The sequence below is a fragment of the Passer domesticus genome, chromosome 5 (genome assembly GCF_036417665.1).
Source record: "Passer domesticus isolate bPasDom1 chromosome 5, bPasDom1.hap1, whole genome shotgun sequence".
NCBI lineage: Eukaryota > Metazoa > Chordata > Aves > Passeriformes > Passeridae > Passer > Passer domesticus.
The window spans coordinates 67,783,821-67,809,330 of record NC_087478.1 but is presented as its reverse complement, the minus strand read 5'-3'; the positions used below and the strand labels follow the sequence as shown (position 1 = coordinate 67,809,330).

The window sequence follows — 25,510 nt, the reverse complement described above, 5'->3', positions numbered from 1 at the left end:
GCCACAGGGGAGCAGATGGATAAAAATCTACGCCCTGCACTGCACAAGACGTTTGAGTAGATGATCACAGTGGCCGCTTCAAGCATTCTAATTAAGAGTTTGATTTTGCCATGTTAAAAATGGGCATGGTTATAATTTACTTTTGTTTTTCCTCTCTTAAACATGCTTCCATCTATGGCTTTGCGCTGAGCCTGGAAGCAGAAGTATCACATTACCATGAGAGAAGTGAGTTTTGTGGTATTTCCATCCCATCCAGAGCCAGGAAACACGGGCAATTTTGCAAGACATCTTATAGTCAGTAAATTTCCAGCTTGGTTTATATTTCTGTATTTATTTAGATTTGTGCTAGCCATGTAATAGAGTACTCATCCCAGGTGAGGTGCTGTGGACAAACTTGCAAAAAAACCCCAGAGTTCAAAGATCGAGGACCCCGAGCAATAGGGATTTCAGTGGACCAGTGAATCTTCTCTTCTGAAAAAGCACTCAAGGTTGACAAAGACATGGACAGCCAGCTTCTGGTAACACTAATTCTTCACAGTAACTCAAAAGCAAACTTCTAGTAAAATCCCTGACAACATTTTCTTATACCCTTGAGACTTTCCCTTGAACTTTTTTCCTTCCTTTCTTTCCCTGCAGTGTAACACATCACATTTACAACTCACACAGTCTGGGGCCAGGGGCACAATACCCTCCTAGCATCTTACCACATCCCAGATGACAACCAGGAACCTGGACAGATGTTTACACCTGCATAGGAAGAGCCATGACAGCTCCAGGGACCAAAATCTCCTCTCCTGACTCCTTCATCAGTGGCAAAGTTCTGCCACAGGCAGCAGGATTTGGATTTCTCATGGGAGGGCAGCACTCACATCAGCTTTGCTTGTTTAGGGTCACAGCCAACCTGTCCCTGTTCCTGTTCCAGTGTTCCCAAATACCCTCAGACTGAGCTGTGTGTGTGCAAACCACTCACAGTCACATACAGCACAAACACCCTCAGTTCCTAGAACAGAAAGATGAAGGGCTGGGAGGGGTTTTTGGGAGTAATAGGAATTCTGCTGGCTTTATCAAATTGAGGTGGGAGCTTTTGTGCCAGACAAAGCCACCACTGCAACTCCCCAGTGGGCTACAAATGGGCCGGAACCAACCTCAAAGCCAGAAAAGTTGACTTGAAAAAAAAAATACAAACCCTGAGCCAACTTCTATCATCCAACACCAACTCATGACTGAAAATAGATTTTTTAAACCCTGTTTCTGGGTTGTCCTGTGCTCTGCTGGACACAACTGTAGGTCTCTACAGCAGGGACTGAGTTAACACAGGTACTGGGTATTTCATCCCATAATGCTGGCAGGGCAGGGAAGAAGAAGCAAGGAAAAATGCCTTTATATTTTTGGTAAGGGAGCAAGTGCTCCTAGGAGAGGATTGTGAAGTTCAGATTGACATATCCCAGTTGAAGACCATTACAGGAAACACTGAGGGTGTGCCCAAAATCCAGTTTTTGTGGCAGCTCAGTGTTATTGGGAACAAAACCTATAAATGTTGCAGATTTTGGGGGCCAGAAGGGAGTAACTTATAAAGGGAATTTGGGCCTTTGGGCTGTAACTGAATCCCCCCACTGCTCTTGCCATCTGGATGAAATCTGAATAGTGACAGAGCCCACACAGAGCAGTGTCTGGGCTGACCCCACAGCCTTGCACATGGGTGTGTGTTGCCTTGGCAAAGGCCACATGGCTGCTCCATCAGGGGATGGAGACTGTGCAATGATTTACCACAAGAAGGGCTGCTAGGAAAACCTCCTGCTTACATTGAGTCAGATATTGGACGTTGATGATCTACAACATTTAAACAGAATTATTAAGTCATAAGAACACCATGCTCCTACACATTTCAGCTTATTGCTTTGGTTAATCAGTAAACCCCATGGTCCAGGACATGCCCAGGTCTCACCTTACCTGAGCGGCAGCAGACAGAGACACAGAGAAAGAAACTTCCAGTATGAAAAGAAAGTTAACTCTTGGCTGTTTGCAGCAAGAGAAAAACATGGAAATAGCAAATTAGAAAGGCTGCTTGTCCTCTGTCTTGCAGCTTCCTGCTTTGGCCTGAAAAATTGCAGCATATAAATAGAGCGGGCAAGTGTGAGCTTATGGTAGTGATACACCACTGCACATTTCAAACCCCCACAGCCTGAGCTCCTATTGAGGCATTTTGAATGATTCTGGGCAAATTCAGGATGTTCAGCATGGTCACCTGCAAGCAGAAGTCGTGCTCCTGTGGGCATCCCAGGACAGTGGAGAGGTTAGCAGCCTTGCATCTCAGCTTTCTCCTCTCAAAAATAAACTTGGCAGCCTTCCCCAGAAGATAAGCACGTGCTTTCCAAAGAAAACATCCTCTCCTGCAGATGCTTTTGTCTCAGCAGCAGCAGCAGCAGTGGTGGAAAGGGAGGAGCAGAATTCACTTGCAGGCCAGAAGGGAGTGAGCCAGTGCCGAGGGAGAGGTTTGCTCCCTGAAACACCTCTTGAATTAAAATGTGCCTTGAGGGCAAACATTTTGAAAAAGAAAAGCCTTGGCATTAGGTTCTCAGTCCTGCATGTGAAACTGCTCCCCTTTGGGCTTAGAAGGTTAATGCTGGTTTGGGGGCTTTTTTAGTATGACTGAGGTTGAAAGTTCGTTGAATGAAACCCCATTTTCTCTTAGGATATACTTTGTGCAAAACCAACTAACAAACCTAGTAGTAAACAAGCTCCTTTCTATTTAGCCTTAAAATCACACCAGAGAATAGAAAAGAAAGTTAATTTTATTCAAAATCTCAGTAAGCTGGTGGAACAAGTGCACAGGAGAAAGAGTATGCTCCATTTAATAGGATTTTTCTTACTAATTAATTAGCATGCTTTTTCTTGCTAAGAAGAGGCCTTACTCTTTTCCTCATTAATACTGACTATTTGTAAAAAAACCCCAAAACAGCTGGGAAAAAGAGAAAAAAGCACTTGTGTGATGTAGTTTATCAGTTCATCAGAGGTTTGTAGGAAGGGCTCTTCCTTTTTTCACAAGACCGCTTTGCTTAGCCCAAGTTGAGAGACACAATTTGTCTTTCTCAATTCTTTCACCCAGAGGAGTGGGGAGAGCCCTTGGTCCCTCTCTCAATGTGCTACCTGAAAGAATTACACTAAAAACATTTAAAAAAAAAGGACAAAAATGTGCAAAATAATCTCACACAGAAAAGCCTGCATCACAGTATTGTGGAATCATAAAGGTTGGAAAAGATCAGTCAGCAGCAGAACTCCTGAGGCTGTTTGCCTTGAGCCTGCTCATCCCCACCTGGTAACACTTGAACCATCACCATATCCCTGCCTCTGCCCACTTTCACCCAGGGCTCCCCTGGCTTCAACAAAGAGCATTCCAGCAAATCCTACACCCAGCTGCCACCCAGCCTCTGGAAAAAGCGGCATGTCTGGATCCATCATCCTGAACGGAGCAACCTGTGCCTGAAATAAAACAAATTATTGCATTCCTTGCTGCATTCAGACTCCATCCAGTCAGGGCTGAAGGAATGGGTGCACACCCACAGCCTGGTCCCCCAACTCAGCCTTCTCTTCCCAAACCAGAACACACATTTCCCCCCAGCCTTAGCACCAAGAATGAGACAGACATATATAAAATTACACATTTTATTAAAAGTTACATTCAGCAGCATTGGACACATTTACTTAAGTAGATTTTAATTGTCAAGGAGGTTATAATTATAAATCTCTCAAAGGCATTAAAAGCTCTTAGATGTTTCAACTTCATTGCAATCATTTCATATAAATAGGTAAAGTAAATTGTATTTGCCTAGGAAGAGGTTACCCCAGCTGCATTAAACAAAGATATACACATAAATATATGTATAAAACAATGCTTTTTTTAATAAACTCATTCATGGGGATATTTCACAATCTTCAAGTCTTGGGGCCTGGCCCTGCAACCATTATCCACGCAAGGAGCCTCCTGTTTTCCTTACCACGTGTGAGTGTACGGGTTGCTCACACAGATGAGAGCAGGGCAGGGCCTAAGTTTTGACAGAAACAGCAAAGATGTTGAAATTCTCAGTGAAATATATTTACAGTCTGTGTAAGTAGCATCACCTATGGTTTCTGATCACGGAGGTTTCTCTGGGAAGCTATGTACAGCAGAAAGGCACCGTGGCCAAGGCGAACCAGCATCTGTTCTCTGATTTTGATGCTGAAACTCTCCCTTCTGAAGAGCAGAAGCTGGGCTTCTGAGCCTGAGGGGATATGGTTTGGGGTGTGAGCCAGAGGGAACACCAGCAGCATCCACCCGCAGCCCTGAGCTCGGCGTACAAACCCATTCAGCCTAAAGTTCTTTCAGCTCCAGCAGCAGAAGCCACCCCTGATGTGCAGCTGCTTTTTCTGAGTGTAAACAACAAAAGTGCCAACTCATTCCAGTATTAGCCAACTACAAACCCCCCAATAAATAATGAGAGTTTAACTTATCTTATAATGGAACTGTGCTTTATGTTTTAGAACCACACTTGTGAGAAAGAGGAAATTGCTGTTGCAACAGAAGCGGTGAGTAGATCTGAATAGCTCTATGAACTAATTTGAATTAATACAGCTACAGGGTCTGAGTCTCTACCAAATGACTGCTGACCTTATGTTTGTGGGTAACTCCTTTGGCCATCACCTCTCACAACCAGGGTGCTCTCTGGACTAAGGCAAATGGAAAGAGATTTTCTTCCAGTAAAATACACAAACCTCTGATTTCTACACTATTTTTGAAGGACACAATTGAAGCACATGTTTTAGTGGTAGAAGGTATAAATATATTGCTACAATATATTTCTTATATCTCAGCCACATCACTGCCACAAAAACAAGGAAAAAAAAAAAGTAGCTTCAAGAACTGGTTTGAATTTGGGATAAAGAGAGTGAAATACCCCTTCCTTCCCTCTACTCTAGGCCTGTCGGTTTGAATAGTGCCTTAACCAGGACAACAGCATTTCTTCAGGACGAAACTGGAAAATATTTACACCAACAATAGTTTTTCCTTCTATCAAAATGTCTTTTATAACAAAATGAAAATTTTACAGGGGCAAATCACTGCAAAAATATTTTGGTTTAAAAAGTGACTCCATGTAAGAAGAGGTGCATTTTCAAATGTGAGACAATCTGGTAACCAAAACCCACTGAAAATGAAAGTGAACTGAGGACACAACTCCCATTTGTGCCCCTCAATTTTATTCCTAAAAGATAAAAGAGTCCCCTAGGGCTCTGTGGAAACCCTGTAACTTTTCTTTCAAGCCATCCCAAGAAATACAGGATAGAGCAGAAACCTGCACTGGTGATTTTAGCTGCTGCCTTTTGTAGGGCTGAGAGCTGGAAGGAGCTTCTCTGATGTTGGCCCCCTGTTCCCCACCAGGCTTCCCTGCAAACCCCTGGAAGTGGGAAGGGCAGGCAAAACCATCAACCCATGATCTTTAGCTCAGAGGAAAGCTGGCAGAATTTGGTGTTTAATTACTCAAGTCAACTCTTGCTGAAGATGAGTTTATGACAGGTAATGACACCATTACAGTTCTGTACACAAATACATTTCTAAGGTTTTTTTTTTTAAATAAAATCCCATACGTGCTTCAAACTATGGGTGTAATTTTTTCCCCCTGAATCCTCCATTGGAACTTGAATTTAAAACACAGTTTAACTCTCAGTATGTGAAACCTCACGGCCACATTAATCGAGAACATCTGAAGCCAGGAGAAAGAAATCACTTCCACTTATGCTGTCAGTATTATGTGCATAACATTCCCACAGCTGTAGATCCATTGTGCTCCATGTTATAAATAAGAAATTGCATGGTGACAGCTAAAATTCAAAAGCGTTAATGTTTCTCTTTGCAACTTTTTCTTTTTTTTTTTCTTTTTTTTTTCTTCCTTCAGTCTTTTGAGGTTTCTCCCCTTTCCCTTCTAGTAGAAGTTACTTGAAGAAACATCACCGCTTACGAACTGACATATTTTCGGTAATTAAAAAATAGCAAATGCCAAGCAAATATGACTGATGTTGCTATTTGGCAAATGAGCCAGAGACAACTATTGATTCTGAGCCAGGCTGTCGTGCTTGCCTCAATAAACACCTTTCCTTCTTCTGCTCAGCTTGGTTCTCCCAGCACTCTGGGGAGAAAGGGGCTCCCAGGATGTGGCCAAGCGCTGTCCCAGCCTCTGTCCCAGCCAGCCCTGGAGCCAGAGCTGAGTGCAGCCCAGCCGGGCCAGGCAGGGAATACAAATGAGCTGCCTTGTATCGCTCACATTCTAGGTTGTGGTCCCTCTCAACCATGAAAAACAGCTACAAATTGTTCCCAGAGCTAAACCACTTAACATCTTGGCACTTGGTTGTTTTTAACTTTGTAACAATAGGCACTGTTCACTCCTCTCAATCTCAGTTTTTTATTCTATAATAAAGCAGGAATACTGATGAAAGGCTAGTCACGGCTTCTCCCTGTGGTATCAGGGTGGTGGCATGTGATGATTCACATGGGGTGTGTTTGATCCAAGAAAGCCCAGCCTCTGCTTATTCTTCCTTTGTTCTGTCATCTAAGGTGGAAAGGCAGAGAGAGACAAGTTGAGATTTTTTTTTTCTTTTCACTATTATTTAGCAGTCACAGAGCAAGATACATATAAGCAAAACAACAGGAAGTGGAATTCTTTTCTTCAGCATAGAAAATTAAAAGTAAGGGATGTCTTTGAAGTGGCAGATCTGTTTCCTGCAAAGTATGGACATTTTATGCTCATTTATACATTATTCTTATCCTTAAGCAGATCTTACAGAGTATTATTTGTTGTGTAGCTATTGTGTTGTGTAGCCCTGCAGAGGGTCAGCATTTGCTCTTGGTGCTGTAGAATCACAGAATGAAAAGATGGCCCCGGCCACACAGAGTTTAAATTTAAGCCAGGAGAGAACAGATTCAGCCAGAGGGAGATGAAAAAAATCCCACCAGGATATTGTGGGTAAGCACAATGAGCAATGGTCTCAGCACATCCAGGCTAAACCTTTGTTGGGTTTTCACAGGGATAAGTTTTAAGGAGGGATTTGAAGGGGAATAATTAGATAACTCTGTTGATGCCACTGAAGGGCTTCCTATAAAGAAAACACACATGCTTTTCTGAAACTGTAATGAGCAAAGCAGAGGTGACCAGCACCTGCAGCAAAAAAGGAGCTGGCTCCCTTTCATCCTGAAGGGAGAGCAAACACACCAGGCAGGTGATGTGTGGAGGAGCAGGGCTTTAAGGGAGGCCAGCAGCTTGTGTTCCACACAAGAGAGCAGAGGGAGCTGCAGGAGGGGCACCAGCACAAGGGTGACAAAAGCAAAGCAACAGGCTCTGCAAACTGTTTTCACAAGGGCACTGTTGATGTTCTCAGTGGGGGAAAAACCCAAGGGCTGGACACAGAAAGCTTTTTTTCATCCAGGCTCCCATCAGTATGCAGCTATTCCTGACATGACACTGCTTTCACTGTTGGGTTATGCAGTCCCCCATCCCTTCTGCAGTTTCCCCTCTGTCCTTGCACACTCACCAGGAGCATTTCATGACTAATTCCCTCCCAGAGTTTTCCTCCTTACCTGATCTTTGCTGTTGCTAACAGAGTACAATTTGACTCCAAACCCTTATCAGTGTATCTACCCAGAAAGCTTGCCAGAGGGAAAGATAAAACCTTCCTGAGACAAAAGTCTCTTTTGTAACCCTGTCCTGACTGTGACTTGATGGAAAGCAGCACCTTCACCCACACGTGCTCACTTTGCTATCCACACAGAGCACTTACCTGTTCCTTGAGCTCAGCCAGCTGACTGGAAAGCTGTTTCACAAGGCTCATGGTTGACTCCAGCCTTTCCTGCAGGTTCCTGATTTCATTTTGCTCACTGTCGCCTTCATTGTTAACCAGAGACATGGCTCTCATCCTAGGGAACCAGTCCAAATTCTTCTCCTACACGGGTATTAGAAAAATAAGGCATGTTAGAAAAGGCATTAGAAAAATAAGGGTTTATGCAGGGCTACTGCATACTAAGCTGAGACTAGAGAATGAAAGCTCAGAAGGACTTCTGCGCAGTGGATGATACGCAACAAGTGAGCTTAAGCAGTAAATTCAGAAAGTATTTAAAACAAGCAGCTTTATTCTTGGTTCTCATTGGCTACAGAGGAGGTACCAACAGGAAAATCTGAGTTCCCCACAGCTGCACTTGTGCTGCAGTTGAACCGTGTTGGCACATTCACCTGTGGGGAACTGCCCCCCACTGTGCAGAAATGCCCCCACTGGGAAGACTCCTCTGGTACACCAGGAAACCCTCAGTGCTCCCTGTGCTTTGCTCTTAAGTGTATGCAGGGACACATTTCCCCTCTGTCTCTTCAGCTCGGCTGGTCTCCATCTATTTTGGCTGTCCTTGCAGCAATATCAGCAAGGCAACACCAGAAAAAACAAGCCAAGAGACTTCCAGATCAGCCTCAAGCACTTCTACTGGAAGAGCAGAAGGATCTGGATCCAGCTGCCCACAGTACGAGATGTGGGGTCCTGGGAATGGCTTAGGCTTCAATGTGCTGGTCAGACTGTACATCTTGGATAAATGCAAGCACAAGCCCAGGGCCAAGGGCTAACCTACACTGCATGGAACAGCACTGAGCTGAGCTGGGTGTTTCTTTATCCATGGACTCAGGCTATGAATTCAGCCATGACCAACACAATGTAAACAGACAATATGAGTCAGGAAGGTGCTGTGAATCTGCATGAACGTGAATTGTGTCCATGGCTCAGGGGAACAGATATTTGTGTGCAGAGCTTAACAGACGGAGGAAACAGAAGGGTGCAAGACCAGGAGGAGCGGCAGCCATGTGGAAAGCAACCTGTTTTGCCCTGAGACCAAGGGAACAAAGCAGGTCCTGCAGTGGGCAGCATGCACACACCTATGCCCTGTGCCTCGTGGGCAGTGGGAGGATGTGGTTGGGCCACATGCACTTGGTAACTTGAGAAGTAGAATGAGTGTGTTTCTTCCAGTCCTCTGAACTGTGAATGGCCCCACACAAACAGCACTGTGTTGGGAGGAATAGAAAGGAGCTCTTGCCAAAAGTCCACTTACAAGACACCTGGAAGGCAGGAGCTCTGCTACATATGCTCTCCAGGTATTTGGTAAAGTTTTAAGTCCGTCAAACTGATCATAGTCTTAGACTTTGCCTCTATTTTTCCTATGAAAATAGAGAAGGCAGTGACGATTCTGCAGCATTTACAGCTAAGCAGCCCAGGGCAGCCATGCCTGAGCAGGGTCCAGGAAGGCTGGTCCGGCAGAGCTGTGAACCTGGGATAAACCAAGGCTTTATCATGCTTCCAGGAGGATTTCCTTTCACCTCTGTAATACTCTGTCCTGATCACCAAACCCTACCCTCCTACAGCAGCATGATTTAGAAACAGCTAGGCTAAGCCTGAGTGAGCATGGCAGCACTAACAGTACGCATGTTCATCCACTCTTTGTGTTAGCCCAGTCCCCTCTGTTACTCTGGATAAGACTAAATGCAAAGCTATATGAATTTTATCTTTTTTTCTTTTTTTAACCCAAAACTTCCAATGAGTTTTTGATTGGCTGTGCAACCCCTGGTCCTGTCCCAAAATCACCGAAGATGCCCGGGGAACAGGAGTGTGTCCCCGGGTTGCATTTTGCAGCCCTGGGCTGGCAGCTGTGGGCCCGGTGGAACGCGGCCTCTTTGCTTGCCGCTCACTTCTTGAGCCTCGTGATCTCATTATGACAATTTACTGTGGTTACACATGATGCCATTTTCAATGGGTCACAACTCATTCAAATCAAAACCTGTTTTCACCAGCTCTGCTGGTGAGCTCAAGAGGAGCGCACGTGACCCTCCCTGTGGATATCCCCAGCTGACACGTGGAGCGGGAGGATCCTGTTTCAGCCACATGCAGTCCTGCTTACAAGACCAGCATTCATCTTCCACCAGTACACACTGATATTTATTTTAAATTTATTTTGGCTAGGATGTAGCAGAGCATTCATCACGTGCCTGGTGTCGAGCACAGGTGTACTCATTTATACTAAGCTTAGTTTGTGCATAGTACCTTTCTGGATTGATGCCTTTTTCTTTCTTTCTTTTTTTTTTTCAAAACGTTTGCCAGCAAATTTGCCTGCCACTACAGGCACAGAACTTTAATTCAAGGCAGCTACAGTGAACAGAGCTGCACTTGTACCTGAATGCTTCCTGGAAAGCTCTGGTATCTGCACTCATTACAGCTCCTCCTGCTTGAAACACCTGAGGATACCAAATGCAAGGCCATAGGAGCCAGCAGAGGGAACAGGAGCCCTTTTAAGCTTCACAACAACGCCAAAGTTCCTAAAGCCAGGCTGCAGAGGAGAGCAATCTGAGACTCCATCATTGTGGCTTGTCTGTTTGCCAAGTACTGCTGCCAGGATTGTGAAATGCATTTTGCTAGTTTTGTTTTTTCCATCTGCCACTCCCTCACTCCTCCAGGACACAAGGCAGAGACCTCTGGCTGCTTTGGAAAAAGTTTTGTGGACTGACCCTGCACCATACTGCAGCATCCAAAGGAATCTGTGCAGGTGCCAGACACCCTGGCTGTGCTGAGGCTCCCAGTGTCACCTGTTTCCCTCCTCCTTGGCATGACATTACACAGCCTGGAGAGAGGGGTGGCCAGGAGCAGCTGGAGACAGGGATGGCACAGGCAGCAAGCACCTCACCCGCTGCCACACGATGCTGTGGAGCACACAGAGCAGATGTGGCTCTGCAGCTGGAACCACTCTGCACCACATGCCATCTCATCTTGGCCACCACAAGCCCCAGAGTCACGGGACTTCAGCAACAGACTCACGTGTGCCCAGTTATTGTCTTTCTAGAAATGCTGTGACAATCTCTTCCAGGAATTAAAGCCAGGTGTGGTTTAGTTACATATCAGGAAAATCAGGGCCTTTTTTTCCCCAAAGTATTATGGATAATCAAGTAAGGACTTGATCCAAGTTCTCAGAGAAGCTGATGGTTTGCATGGACTGGAGACCTCCTGAAAAAATGCTGCTGACTTTTGTAGGTGGCAGAGAGGCAATAGGTCAAACATCTGCCCACAGGTCCCACTTGGAGTCCCAAGAGCTTTGTTAGGTGCAGGCCTCTTGGTTCGCAGCTGCAATACACATCTGATGAAATCAGTCCAGCTGTGTATTTTTGTCATGCAAAAGATGAGAAAGATTCGAAATTCCGTAGGTGACACATTATAGCCTGCCAAGCTGTCTTTAGGTTAAAAATACTTACCTAGTTTTCACTGATAGTTCCTTTATAGTGCACACAGCAGGTACTTTCCCTTGCTGAACCGCATGCTTTTGCCAGTCAATATGATCTTACTTTTTCATTGCATTATGAACTGAAGAACGTTATTAAAGGGTAGCCTGAAAATTAGCTTTGGCAGACAGCTTTGTTTGCTGAGTCTCTACCACAAATAAACAGCAGCTGGTGCTGGGGACAACAAACTTTTGATCACAGATCTGCCAGGATCCAGAAGGCAAGTTGGACAAGGCTTCTTGGCCAAAAATTTCAGTGTTCACAGGGGGACAGGCACTCTTGTGACTGTTCAGCAATGGGAAAGCTATTTTTATGTCAAGGTAATTGCTTGCCAATTAACTGGGGGTCATTAACATGTTTGTACACCCCCAAACATTTGTTCTGGGACTTACATGTTTATGGGCTCGGTGCATGGTTCACCTTGACCAACACCTTCAAGCTGTAACATGCAGGAACACTCCTGGGGGTGTGCAGGATGTTATCTGTCATGCCTTACCTATTACTTGTAGAAATCCGACCATTTTGCCCAGGATAGCATTCACTCAGAAATTTGAACCCTGCTTGGAACAGAGAGGCAATTTGGAGGAGGAAGGCAGGCTGCTGGCAGGGAGCAGGGCAAACCTCTGCAAACAGCTGTCACGGGACTCAATCAACAGCTACCAGATTAGCCTGAGGTGACACAGCTTGAGCATTAATGAGCTCACAGAGGGTGAGCTATGTGGACGGGATGCTTTTAAACGAAGTAGCTGCCTGGATAAATAATTAATTGTGAAAATGTACCGAAATCTTCTTTCTAAAGAACCACTGTTTAAGGCAGTATGTTGTTAGTTATTATTGTTATTTCATTCTTGCACAGGACAGCAGCAATTCACAGCCCACCTATGGATCATAGTATCTTCCTGCTCCACATTCTTCCTGTAAACATAACTTGTGCTTCGCAGGATCCATATTTAAGCAGACATCTGTGTCCAGGGTACAGCATCAGCCAGACAGGAAAGCTGCAGGGACAGAAAGGAGCTACAACCTTCTCTCCACCAGTTCAGCTGGGGGAAAGGGAAAAAAAAAAGGAAAAAAGGCAGGTGGGGTGAGCCAAAAGGCTGCGGACCAGAGACTGCACACGAGCAGAGCAGACGTTTGGTGTGACGATCTAGCATGCTCTCCCCCTCAGCTGGTGGGACTCCAGCTGCAGGCACAGCTCCCCCAGGACCAGACCTCTGGGCAGTGCTCTGGGTGCACATACTCGAGATGCCCACGGCGAGGGCACATGCCTGATAAATCACAGGGCTTAGAGGATTTGCTCCTTGAGCTCGCTGGAAAACCTCAAACCTTCCGTCTCAGAGAGGCAGGCTCAGAGCAGAAGTCTCTGTCTGCCTCCTGCAGTTTTCTGTGCAGCTTTCTCCTTCCCTTCTATGGACTTTCCAGGGGGATGGCAGAGCTGTGGATAAGTTCTCCCTTCGGCAAAATATCGCCATTTTTCTGACTTTGCTGGCTTCACTTGAACATGGATGGAGGAAAGACTGAAGAAATCTGTTTAGAATTTCTATACTTTGTATGAAGCCTCTCTTGAGCCATCCCTCTCCTGTTGGCACAGCCAACTGGCTTCAATCAAGCTCTCATGCTGAGCTGAATCCATGCCTTCGGAGTAATTGGCAGAGGGATGTTTCTTTAGGAGGTGCTGGTTTCACAGCGTAGCAGCAAGATGGATTAGCTGCGACCAGCAGGAAAGACTGGGCTGAGCCTTTAAAAAATAGATTACTAGATAACAGTGAGAGAAAATAGGTCAAAGAGTAGGACAAGGGGGATGAAGTAGAGAAGCAAAGGCAGCATAATGCAGACTTTCAGCCGGCGCTACTGCCACGGGCTGTGAGGGCCACATCGCTGTCAGCTGTGCCAGACTCATTTCTCCAACATGCTCTAATGCAGTGACTCTCAGACCTTTCCACCCCATGACCCCTTGTTGCAATATGAAAACAAGCCCTTTCAGGACTTCCCTCCTATCTGTTCACCAGGAAAGGTGGTGATTACTGCTCATGACTCCTCCTGGGCTGTGACCAACCCTGCTGCATGCACCAGGGCAGGGGAGCAGCCTCTGTGTCTCACAGCCCACAGTTCTGCAAGGATCCTTCTCTCCTTGGTGATTCAACAAGGCTGTCATCAGGAGGGCTGGGCCCTAACAGCAAGGCTGAGAAAATAAGGGTGCTGGAAGCCCTCATGCTCCTCAGCTAGATGGCTGCTGAAGGGCGCACAAGAGGAGCATGCACATCAATTACCAGCAAGATTTGCTACTGTCACCTTCATGTGCTGTGCTGGGCTGCCTTGGAACACATCTCTGTGGGCAGGCAGCAACCGCAGCAGCAGCCTCCAAAAAAACCTCCTACAGCTTTAGGAAGACTGAGCCTCTTTAGAGAGACTGTAGCCCCTCAAGTTCCCCTTTGGGTTGGTAAAATTCTGCTGCAGAATAGTGCTGAGGAGAGACCCTGCTGGTCATCCCATGGCCTCCAGGGCTGAGGAGTGGTACTGCCAGTCCTCTGTGCCCTCAGCATGAGGGCAAACAAACTGGGCATCACTGATCTCCAGCAGGCAGCCCCTGCCCTTTCAGGCATGAGAAGGAACAGTTCACTCCCCTTTTTCGGGCCAGCATCTTGAACAAATACTTTAGCGCTGCGTATAAAGAGATCTATTTACTGAGAACTATTCTGTATGTCTGAAATGCAAATAAACCCATCCATTCTCTTCCCAGTGTGCTGCCCATATAAGCAGAGAGGGATCAGTCCAAATGACCTTTTGAAAGCAATTATTTTTTTGTCTAGGGACAGAGTCTGGTCCTAAAAGTCCGGTGTTATGTAGCTCCTACAGCCACCTTAAAAAGGGATTTTCAAGATTTAAGCTATCGTTCTTTAGATGACACAGGGCAAAAACCACTTTGTGATTTAATCACAGACAATAATAATTTGGTTCAGTGCATGATTCAGCTAATCCACAATTTGATAAATGTCCATCCTAAACTACAAACCTAAATAGCTTTCTGCAAATCCTGTTTGACACTTTAATGCTAAGACTGTATTTGATAAGCAATCTGTGCTGTACAAGAATATAGGGAGGGAAATTAGGAATTGTTATGCATCTATATGCATCCAGAACAGTAATTCAAAGAAAATAAAAATAAACCTTGGCAATTACAGATAAATCTTTATGCAACAAGAGAAGTAATAGGTTTGGCTGGGTCTGCACTGGATTGATACGTGCTACAGCTCCAGATAAACAGAAAAACCTGTTACCCCCTGAAAGAAGGTTGAAACCACAACACAGACCCACAGTCTGCTTCAGCAGCGTCATTGATGCATTTACTTTCATTTTAACTTGGCTGGATGTTTTCGAGGGCTGCAACAGAATCTATCACCGTAATTCTGAGTAATTGTGAGTTCTTCAAGACTGATATCTAGGCCAGGCAGTTATAAATGTCTCAGTGTTTCTGTATCAACATTCTCACTTATGATACCCCTGCAAAAATTATGGTGAGGAATGATAATAAACCCCAAATTGCAAAGAATTTTCTCTGATGATCTATGGGGCAGTTTAGACACCCAAATTGAAGCTCTGTAAAGGACAAGCACCAAAATATTTCTGCTTATCAAACAAACCTAAGGGACTTTGTATTTACCTCCAAAAGATGGAAACGATCACGAAAGTAATTTTTTCCATAAGTTTGAATGTGCTCTCACACTGCTGTTGTTGGCACGCCACATGCCAAGAGCAGGTCTGTGAGTCACAGCGTGTCCCTAGAGGAAAAGGCCACCCTGACCCGTGCTGCAGCAACCAGAGAGCAGCCACAAGGGGAGGGATCCCACTTCAGCAACTCTGCCTGGAAGGTGGCAAGCAGAAACCAAATTAAGCAGCTTTGTCTCTGAAATAGCACATTCCAGCCACTGTCCAGGTGAAACTCAGGGATCTGCAGGTGTGCAGGGACCACAGGGAACTCATGAGAAAGCCCAGGCACAGCTCCCGTGTGCTTGGAGAGCCTCAGCTTGCGTCCCACCCCAGCACTGCTCTCCTTGAAGACACCTTTGCTTCTGGTGCTGTCCCTTCCCCACAGCATATTTCTGAGCTGTTGCTTTCTTCTGCTGTATCAGTTGTTCTCTGCCACCTTATCTTTCTAGTGCACATCTTCAAGAATCCCAACAATACCATTAAAAGCTAGGATTTGATCCATAATATTTGTGCCCTTAAAATAGATACAGTTATAAATTTGTGTAAAACATGAGTTTATTTTTCCACATTCCTATGTTTTCAAATCCTTAGTGGTTATGAGACATACTTTAGGAAAAACACTTCAGATCATTCATTTAAAATAATTAAATTATTTCTAATATAATCCCTGGATCTTGTGCATAATGAAACATCTGGTACAGAGGTTAGAAAATAAATGTTCTTGGCTTTTTTTTTCATCTTTTGTTAAACAGATGTTGTTGATACAAAACACAGAACTAAACTGTAAATCATAGCCTGCATGTGGACACAGACTGTCACTACTGAGTAGAAATTTACTGTGGCTAGATAGAGGTTTGAAACAGCAATGAATCACTGGCTTACTAACTTTGTTCACGTGGGTATGGTTTCAATATTCTGACATTAAGCGTACATGTCCTTAAAGGAAGAACCTTGTAAAGGCAGCCTGGGAGGCTCTGGTTCACTTCCAGCTGTCTCAGCGTGGGAAGCTCAGCACAATTCCAGGGCAGCCTGTGTGCAGGGGAACATGGCAGGTCTGTCTGTCCCCTCCCAGCTGAGTGTGCCCAGGGTGCTGCTGTGGAACCCCACAGGCTCAGCTCCCTCAGCACCACCGGGCAGCCCTGGCACAGCAGAGGGGCCGAGATGCCCAGGCAGCCCCAGCTCTGCCACCAAAATGCCTCCAACTCCAAACTCTTCCTCCCTCCTCTGCTCCCCCTGCTGCTCCCCACAGCATTTCAGTGAGTTCATGCTTGGTTTGTGGGCCAGGACCCCGCCGAGCCTGGCAGCGGTGTCACTGCTTCCCATTGGCTTTGTTTAGTGATCAGAATTCCGATGCCTCTCTGGCCCCTTGCCTTTCTCGCTCCCACACTGCTTACACCAGCAAGCTGAAGCCCCCCTTCTCCCATTCCTGTTTTAATATTGATTTTCCTTCACAAAACATGCCAGCAGCACACTCCAGACGCTGATCTCCAGACAAAAGCCAGTGGCATGAATCCCACTGCAATGTAAACATCCCCTGCAGTACCAGGCCACAGATGGTGTCTCCCCCTTAGACACATACGTACCATCCAGCTGGTGAGGATACCACAAATCTGGACCTGCTTTTGTCAATGTGCCTGCTGGTTTGATCCAATGGATCAAGGTCTAACTCCATGGTAAACTCCAAGCCATGACCACTGCTTCCTAGCTTTTGAAGCACAGGATTCAGGAGCATATTTGTTGACATTTAAATTTTGGGGATTTTTTCACATTTAGCTGTAATTCTCTGGTCCTGTCACCTTGTATTTTGAAAGTACTGTCCATTTCCTGGCTTTAGCTTCAATTTGGTGTAACAGAATCTTTGGGAAATAAAAAGACTCAGCTGGAGACTCGTTTTTCAGAGGCTCAGGACTTGACCTTGTTCTCAGCTTTACATAGGCAGAGCTCTGCTGATGGCAGTGCAATTGTTCTGGCTTAGGATGCTGCCAGAGCAGAGGCATTTTGAGTCCTGATGTGAATGTTCCTGCTTCAGGCCCATTTTCACTCTGATGTATTTTGCACATGGGGCAGTATGAAAGGACAACTGAAAGAGTAACATTTTCTTTGAAAATTAATAAGAATTATTGACTATCACCACACAGAACAGATTTTTAAGCAATGATACAATCATGCACACAACTTATGGAATTATGGAATCATTAAGGTTGGAAAAGACCTGAAAGATCATAAATGCACATACTTGAGTACCACTCAGAAGAGAGGATTAAGATCTAAGCTCCTCTATGAAGCATCTCTTGACAAAACAACACCAAGAAATGGCCACCTTCCAGCTCTATGGGCTTGAACACTACCAACCTGCTCTCTGACCCCTTGCTCTGCTCAAATGCTTGCCTGTGGCTTGCTTCCTCTGCACAGCAAGAACAGCTCCTTGCCCATGCAAGCATGATGGCCAAAGAATGGCCCCATGGCAGGTCTGGCTGCAGCACACAAGGTGCCACCTATCCACTTGCACATTTATTCCCTTCAAAAAATAGGTGGGAAAGAGCACAACTGGGCCCTCTGTTTGTTCAGGTTTGTGTCTACTGCGGGTTGTTTTCAAGGCTGCAGGCATAGATGAATAAAAGAAAAAACCACCATGGTACTGCATGACCCTTTATCTGCCTATACTGCATTTTCATTTAGCACTTTTGCTAGGAAATATTATGGATCCTCTGTACAGATCTGCTTTTTCTTTTTTTTTTTTTTTTTTTTTTTCAGTCCAGCATTTTAAATGGTTTGCTGTGAATTTTCACTTGAGAACAAGCAGGTGATCAGTTTCACAGGCCTGAACTTAGGATTTTCCTTTGACATCACCCAGCAAAATAAAAAAACAGAAACAAAACATTTTACTCACACATGTATAAAATACACAGGGTTCATTAAACATGATTTAAAATTGCCTGTTTGTTTTGGAGGCTCTTTAGAGCTCCTACTAGCCCAAACTCACAGAAGTGCAATGTGATTCCCAATCTATTGAATTTTGGAGGATGGCTGTAGTGGGTTCCATTATATATAAATTGGATGCAACCACTTAACAATCTCTGATATATACTTTTATCTCAAAATGCCCTGTGAGGCAATTGTGCAAAGTACTTTATCAGGGATTGTTGTTGGTAATATTGCAAGAATTCATGATGTAAAAAATACACCAATGCCATTTAAATTGAACAAAATAGTTCCTTTTTTTTTCATTGTAGAGCATTTTTAACCATCTTCTCAACAAATTTGTTCAATAAATACTGTATGAAACAAACATTTTGCACTTTGTCCCACAGATGCAATTTGCCAACCTGAATGATTTCTTTCTCTACAACTGATATGATTTCTCTAGGCTATACATCTTTACTTTTATTAAAGATGATGCAATCTTAGCTTTTTATCACACACACATCCACCACACAAACAAGAGAGAAGATTCTGCAAAGCAGCCTTGCAACCAAATAGAAAAGCCTGACACAAATTGCATAAAGCTGATCCCAAAAGATAAATGGCACAATGAAACCAAAGTTACACAAATTCAGAAACTTATCCATGCAGAGTAATATGGGCCAGTGGATTTTTCCTTCCATGATAGATTCAGCAAACAAGTAACTTCATCATATCTGTAGTACCTTGTAAATCAAGCTCATGCCAATGTTGCACTAAATCCCCCCCAAATCTTACTGCCTCTGCATTGTGAGAGGTCAGAAGCAGAAGTGCATTTTTTTTGGTAGCCTTTCCCTGATTTGCATCTTGCAGAATCTCACTGCTATGTTTTGAGTCCCAACAACTTCAGGCCTATTTACTTTTAAATGTAGTTCCTGGTAAGGCAATAAATTGATCTCTCCTTTCTTTTACTGACTGCCCTCATGTCTTTGAGGAACCCCGCTGTCCTTCCCTTCCTCAGCATCTACAGTTATCTGTCTTGGCTGTAAACAATTTTTCAGTCTCTTTCCCATTCAAGTAGCCAGAGGCTTAGTACCACTGTAATACAAAGAACATTAATTGTTTTCACATGTTGAAATAATATTCTCAAACGGCACTGTAATGTTTTGTGTCTGTTGCTTCTCCCAGTTGACACGTTTCAGGATCTGCTCATCACACTGTCCCTCTGGGTTCAACTTCTTATCACTAGCAGTGATCCCAGTTAAGGTCCAGCTTTCACTGGCAAAGCCCTGTGCAGCCAGTCCCAGGAGAATCAGGGCTCTGTCACTGCCAGGAGTTTAACTGCAACAGTAGGTGCCTATGCAGTGCCTTAGAGAGCCCTTCCATCACTTGGAATCACAGACTAAAGGTCTGTCCACACACAGATTCATCTCAAGCCACAGGCTTCTTTAAGAAAAGGATAAAAAATAGCTTTTGCAGGCTGCCTGGAAAGTTAACAGCTTCAGTCTCTGGCAGGTTGAGGTGAGAGGGATTCCAGCAGGGAACTGCAGCCCATGTCCTGCCAGCAGCACTGCTTGGCTCGGGGTGCTCCAGCTGGAACAGCTCCCCTCCCTGCTCCTGGGGATGTGCAAGTCTCAAGGAACACAGCCTCATGTCCAGACCCCTCCTCGAGTTTTTAAGGCCAGCAGCATGCAAACAAACAGGAACTCAACTCAGCTAATTTATTTTAATTTACAAATTGAACAAGTAGAAGTTGGAAGGAGTACAAGTAGGCTGTGACTACACTGTATTATCAAGGCAGAACCCATCTTTGTAGCAAAATTTTTGAAGCCTAAACAGACAGGTGGCCAAATCTTGAAAATACAGGGGAAATCAAGCTAAGCTAATTAGTGAGCCACAATATCACAGGGGTCAAAAAGACTAGGTCTGGGTAGCGTCAAACTGCTGATTCTGGATTTCAGGGGCGGGGGAAAAGCCCCAAATATCAATGAATATACTTTTGAGGAGTTTTAGGCTCTGCTCTGTAACTTGCAATTACATCACAGCTGTGTACACAGAAGTGATTTTAAAGGAAAGAAGGAAATTGACAGGATTGTGTTGGTGCTTTACAAGTGAACAAGAATGTGAGGGGCTGAGCAGAGACAAGGGTTTTGTGCCATGGCCATTCCCTCCCCAAGTCAGCTGGGGGACAAAGGTCATCACCATCCCCTCACTGCACACAGCAAACCTGCCTGTGCTGCAGCACCTGCCCAGAATACCAAGCTCTCTTCTGCTCCAGCTAATGACATGATTTCTAAGGAGGTAGGATCAGATCCACGGCTTCCTGTTCAAGCAGCAGCATGATAATTAATTTTGCCCGTCTGAAAAGGATGTATATAAACATAAACCTACAGAATCCTCAAGCTTTTGCAAGGAGGTACCAAATGAAGCCCACCTTTCCCTTTATTTACCCATGTCTCATGCATCACTGAGCCAAGCAGGCCAACTAAATTATTTATGGCAGGCCAAAAAGCCCATTGCTGGAAGATGCAGTACCCTTCAAGTAGAAAAGAAGATGCTCAGCTCTCTTGAAGAATAGGAGCTTTGTGCAAAGATGCAAAGTCCTCATGTGATGTTAACTTTTCAAGCTTTGAGAAACACAAATGAGCAAGAAAGCAGCTAATTAGGCATGCTACTGTGATTGCTTATTTTATGAAGTGGAGAGGGAGGTGTTCAGCACTTTAATGAGATGATAGGAAAATTGAGGCAAAATTGTACAGAGAAGCAAAAATAGCAGAGGTCTTCCCACAGAAATGAAAATTATTTTTGAGGAACAAGAAAAGCAACAATAGAAAAATAACTCAATACATAGCAGCAGAAAGAATAGTGCATTAATATATTCTGTTCATATAAAACCTGGCTAATACTCGGATACCTGAGGATGGCTCCGCTTTAGTGACTGTATCACTCAATAGTGATCAACTCTGAGCTCCTCTGTGGATTTGGGGCAGGCCTTGATGCAGAAAAATTACTTTCTCTGGGACCTGGTGCACCTAATCCAAAGCCCTGAACTCCCCACAGGGCCCATGCCCACGTGGAAGGACACGGAGAGCTGCGTTCTCACTCAGTTTCCTATTTTGAGCACAACAGAAAAATGGGAGCTGTAAATCATCTATTTAGGCGTATTTCTTTAACTGCTTATTTTATGAAAACCCAACTGCAGACAAAACCAACACTGCATTTCCTAGGAAATGAGCCCTTCTCAGAGACCTCAGATCTTATTTAGCAGCTGGTTTTTGTGCTCTTGGTGTTACTGCCATGGTAAGTAATTACTCATAACATGACATGCATCCCATCAGCCTTTTAAAAGTAATTAAGAAAAAGTTGCATTGCTTAATGATATGTACATATCTCATCCTTGCAAGTTTGGCCTCAATAACATCTGCTAGTTTTTGGAGCAAAGGATTGCTCCAAAAAAAAAGTAAAATAACCCCGGTCTTAAAAAGTAAAATAACCCAGCCCTAACAATGGGACCATTATTAACTTCCCAAAAGCTATAAACTCCATGCCCCACTCCAGCACAACATTTGCATGCACGAGTCCTGTAAGGACTTTCAAGCCTGTGAGTTGCCAGATCAGAAAGTTCATGCTGAACTAGAATTAATGATAATGAGGAAGCCTTAAAAATACGGTTTATTTATAGTGAACCAGTTTAGGAGCAGCAGCTCACCGTCCCTGGCAGATTCAGCTGCAGCAGCTGAAGGGGTCACCCCAAACAGCTGGTGCCCTTTCTCCCTGCTGATATTATCCCACCTATCCAGAGGCAGCAGAACCATAGCTGTGTCCTCTCCTCAAACAGTGCAGTTCAGACTAGCGTGACTTTAGTGGCCATCAATTTTCACATTAGTACTCTGGGCTGTGAACTGCAGCAGCTCAGGAGTGAACAAATATGTCCCTAGTCCTCCCTGCTCCGCTCTTGCTGTGGCAGAAGGGTCTGGTGGATATCTGGGGGAGTAAACCCCTGGAATTGTCTGGGATTAATCACTAAAGTGCATGTGAAAAGCACACAGAGTGTACTCCCGAGATCCCAAGTGCCCATTCTGCAGCATTCATGCTACCTTGGACTGACATTTCTCTGCTTTAGGTCATCCTCTCTACCCATATGATGTTTTGTGATACTTGGATGTAATAAGAATATCTACAGAACTAGCAGAAGAAACTTTTACCTCCAAAATTCAAAAGGGTGATGTATAACAAAATAGAAGAATTTTGGATGTCAGAACTTTTTTTCTTCCTTCTGCAAAGAAGCTTTATTTTAAGAGCAGAGGTCAACAGACCTCTTAGTACATATAATTTTATTACATTCTTTGACAAAAAATCGACAGCAGTAAAGAACAGCTTGTTCCACAAACTCCCATGCTGTCAGCAAGCCCTTCCCCTTTCTGTACAGCACTTTTTCGCCGTCTCCACCTCTCCTGCCTGAATTTCCTTTGGAACTGCCTCCCCTAGAAGCTCCACATGGCCTGCTTGGGGATGGCCACTGACTCTGTCAGACATCAGGGGAGCACACCAAGTTCTGGCATCAGTGAAATGCCTTTTGCTCACTGAGTAACCCTGGAGCAACCTCCCTCAAGGTGTGAAGGGATGGGCAGGCAGTCGCCTGACCCACAGCTATTTGGCTCCATAGGTGCCCTTGGCTCACACCTTGGCTGTTTTGACACTCGGCTACATCTGCTGAGGTTGGCTAAGATGAAAAAAATCCCCATTGCAAGGTGTGCTAGGGCCTGTACGCAAGCATCCAGGAGGGAGCTTGCCCCTCGCCCTGCTCCTGTACCGGGGGGATCACAGCCTCATGGAGCAACTCTGGCCACAACCTGACCCCTGGGAGCAGCCAGGTGCTGCCATGGCTCACATCACACCTCCCCTCCCGAGGTGGGAACAAGCAAAAGGCAGAGCAGCGAGGCAGGAGAGAGGAGGATGCCGAGGGAAAAGGGCTGGCGCTGCCCAGCACACAGCATGGGCAGAATGACAACTATTGTGAGCCTTCTCAATGGCTCATTTGGCATTATTCCCAGCGCTGCTTTTCAATCTAACACCCACTTATGGGCATCTAATAGAAAAAGAAGGCAAAACCATGATGCTGGAGATAGGAAGAACAGAAACAAAACCACCAGCTCAAAGGAGCACTAAATTTTCAAAACTTCAGTATTTAAAAACAGCAAACAAAACAATCAGAATGTTTCAAAAGGGGAATGCATTTTTCCTTGTGACATGGCTAAATACCTCTTTTATTTAATAATTTAAGAGAAAAAAATAATGAAAAAAAGCCGACACCTTCAAAATATTTAAAATAAAACAGTTAAAATATTTTGTCACACAGCCAATGCCAGGTCATTGTTGTGCGACATGAGTGCTTTTAAAAGAACTGAATCAGAAGACAATTGTTCAGAATTTCAGGCTGGTGTTGCTCAGCCTATCTGTACTGCTTCCTCCCTGCCACATTGATGGGAATAAAAGGTTTATGGTCCCAATGACCATAATGGAGAAAAGAACGTGTAATTTCCCAGCAAAGTTTGCCTTGCTTTAGAGAGATGTCCAATTCACCGCAGTACCTCCTACTCTTAGGAGCACAGGCTGGTTTTAGATCATTTTTCAGCTGACTGAGGAGTTACATAATTGCACAATTACATCCAATTACATAACTAGGATAAATAAGTATAATATAATTAGGTTCTGTAATTATGTAGTTATGACAGGTACCACTAATGCTGATAAAAGCCATTACGAAACTTGCTAAAAACTGTGGACAGAGCACTTGAGAATGAAAGTTTCAGGGCTTTGTTTGCCTTAGTGTTTCATTCTTTCAGTGGGAAAAATAATTTAACTGCTAAGCCAATAGCCTTTTACTTTTGAAAATGAATGGAAGTACAAATCATAGGCTAATTCATATCTCTGTTGAGCTGCAAAAATTCAGTAACTAATCATGTCCTTTTTTTTTTTTTACCTCTATATATCTATTTACAGCTACCAAGGCTTGTGTGAAATATGTGTGTAAAAATTATACCTCTGAAAAGAGAAGTATAAAAGTTTGGACATTAACCTTCATTGTTCCAGTTATCACCTTAAACTGTCTCCTGTGACAAATGGACACAAGGAACATTCAAAGATTGCTGTATTGATGTAACACAAATTATGTGCACCTCTAGGTTTGCTAGTGATGGTGTTTCTGATCAAATGGTTCAGATAAACAAGGTTTTTCTACAGGAATGAAAATTCAATAGAGGAATCATTCATGCAGGTTCTAAGTGCAAATACAAGGCATGCAGCCAGCTTTTCAAAGTTTCTGTCTCTTTGGATATTGTATAATCCCTCTCTGACTTCATAAAAGAGGCCTGGAGAGCAAACAAATAATAAAACCTACTGCCCTGCTTTAACATTCATTAATATTTCACCCAATAACAGATAAAAGATAGTGTGCAAGAAGAAAGGGCAGCACTGGAAGAGCTGAAGTGCTTTATTCCCACCAACATCTCCATAAAGTCTAAGATGTACAAACTGTGTGTTGCTTTAGAATACATTTTATGCTTGATGCTTTTTTTTTTAAAAAGGAAAAAAAACCCAGAAAAATTAATATCTTTCTTTATGAAAGCTGGATGGTTCCTGACTACTTCAATCACTGCTCAGAGCAGTATGCTAAGCACTGAAGCAAACACAGAGCTTCTGGGAAAATCAAAACCACAGGGAACACCAGGAGTTTGCAGAGACATGTCCACAGTGCAGAGCAAGAAAGCAAAACAAGTGCTCTACCTCAAGGTCATCTGAGGCCAGAGACATACAAGACAATGGGAATGCCTTGGGGCAAACCACCTCTGGAACAGAAATACTAGTGAACTTAGAAATCTGCAAGAATCTTGCATTTGAGTGAGGGGTATGTACAACATCACCCAGACATTTCTTTCCCTTTCTTGAGCTGAAAAACTGGAGAGGTGAACAATGACGTGCAAAAAAATCCCATCCATTTTGGCATCCAGCCTTTCAAATAATATTTTAAAACGGGGAAACCACAGCAATTCCTGGGTTGTGCTATCAGCAAGCCTTCAAACCAGATGCTATGCTGTTTTCTGGACAAATTATTCATAGAAAAGACTGAGAGTCACAAAGTAGACAGTTATATTTTTGGGCTCTGATGAGGGTGGGCAATAGAGAAAAGGACTATCAGAAATTGTAGATGCTTTTCCTGGTGCTTAGTTAATACTGATCATTATTCCAATGTTACTTTTTGCAATACTTTGTAAGACTGGAGTAGGCAAATGCAAATAATAAGTGGTTCCTGATGGCCATTGTAGGGACAGTGAGGTTGATACTTGGAGCTAAACTCTATTTTCTATTAAAGTTACTGCAGCATACTCCAAAATTTTGACCTATGTGCATTGAAGGACTTGAAGACTGGATTTGGGTAGAAGTTCTCCTTAAGTGATTTGGCTATGAAAATACAGAATTCCATTAAATTCCACAGAATCCATTAAAGCTACAGAAGCAGCCATAGAAGGTATTCCTGATCATAACAAAAACAATTAAAATTAAGAGAATCCTTTCAGGAG

General features: G+C 44.1%; 1 protein-coding gene across 20 annotated transcripts in view; it reads right to left on the bottom strand.

Annotated features, from left to right (window-relative positions):
• Positions 1 to 3,649: 3,649 nt before the first annotated feature.
• Positions 3,650 to 25,510, bottom strand: part of ITPR2 (inositol 1,4,5-trisphosphate receptor type 2) — a 245,188-nt gene continuing 223,327 nt past the window's right edge. For 19 of the 20 annotated variants that reach the window (XM_064420745.1, XM_064420738.1, XM_064420739.1 and 16 more), the window contains 2 exons: positions 7,804 to 7,965; positions 3,650 to 6,578 (listed from right to left, as the gene is read on the bottom strand). In XM_064420745.1, the coding sequence (XP_064276815.1) occupies positions 6,492 to 6,578; positions 7,804 to 7,965 (249 nt within the window). In that variant the 3' untranslated portion in view covers positions 3,650 to 6,491. Of the gene's footprint in view, positions 6,579 to 7,803; positions 7,966 to 12,200; positions 12,365 to 25,510 lie in introns of those variants that run through there. The other variant, XR_010362601.1, reaches the window with a different exon arrangement.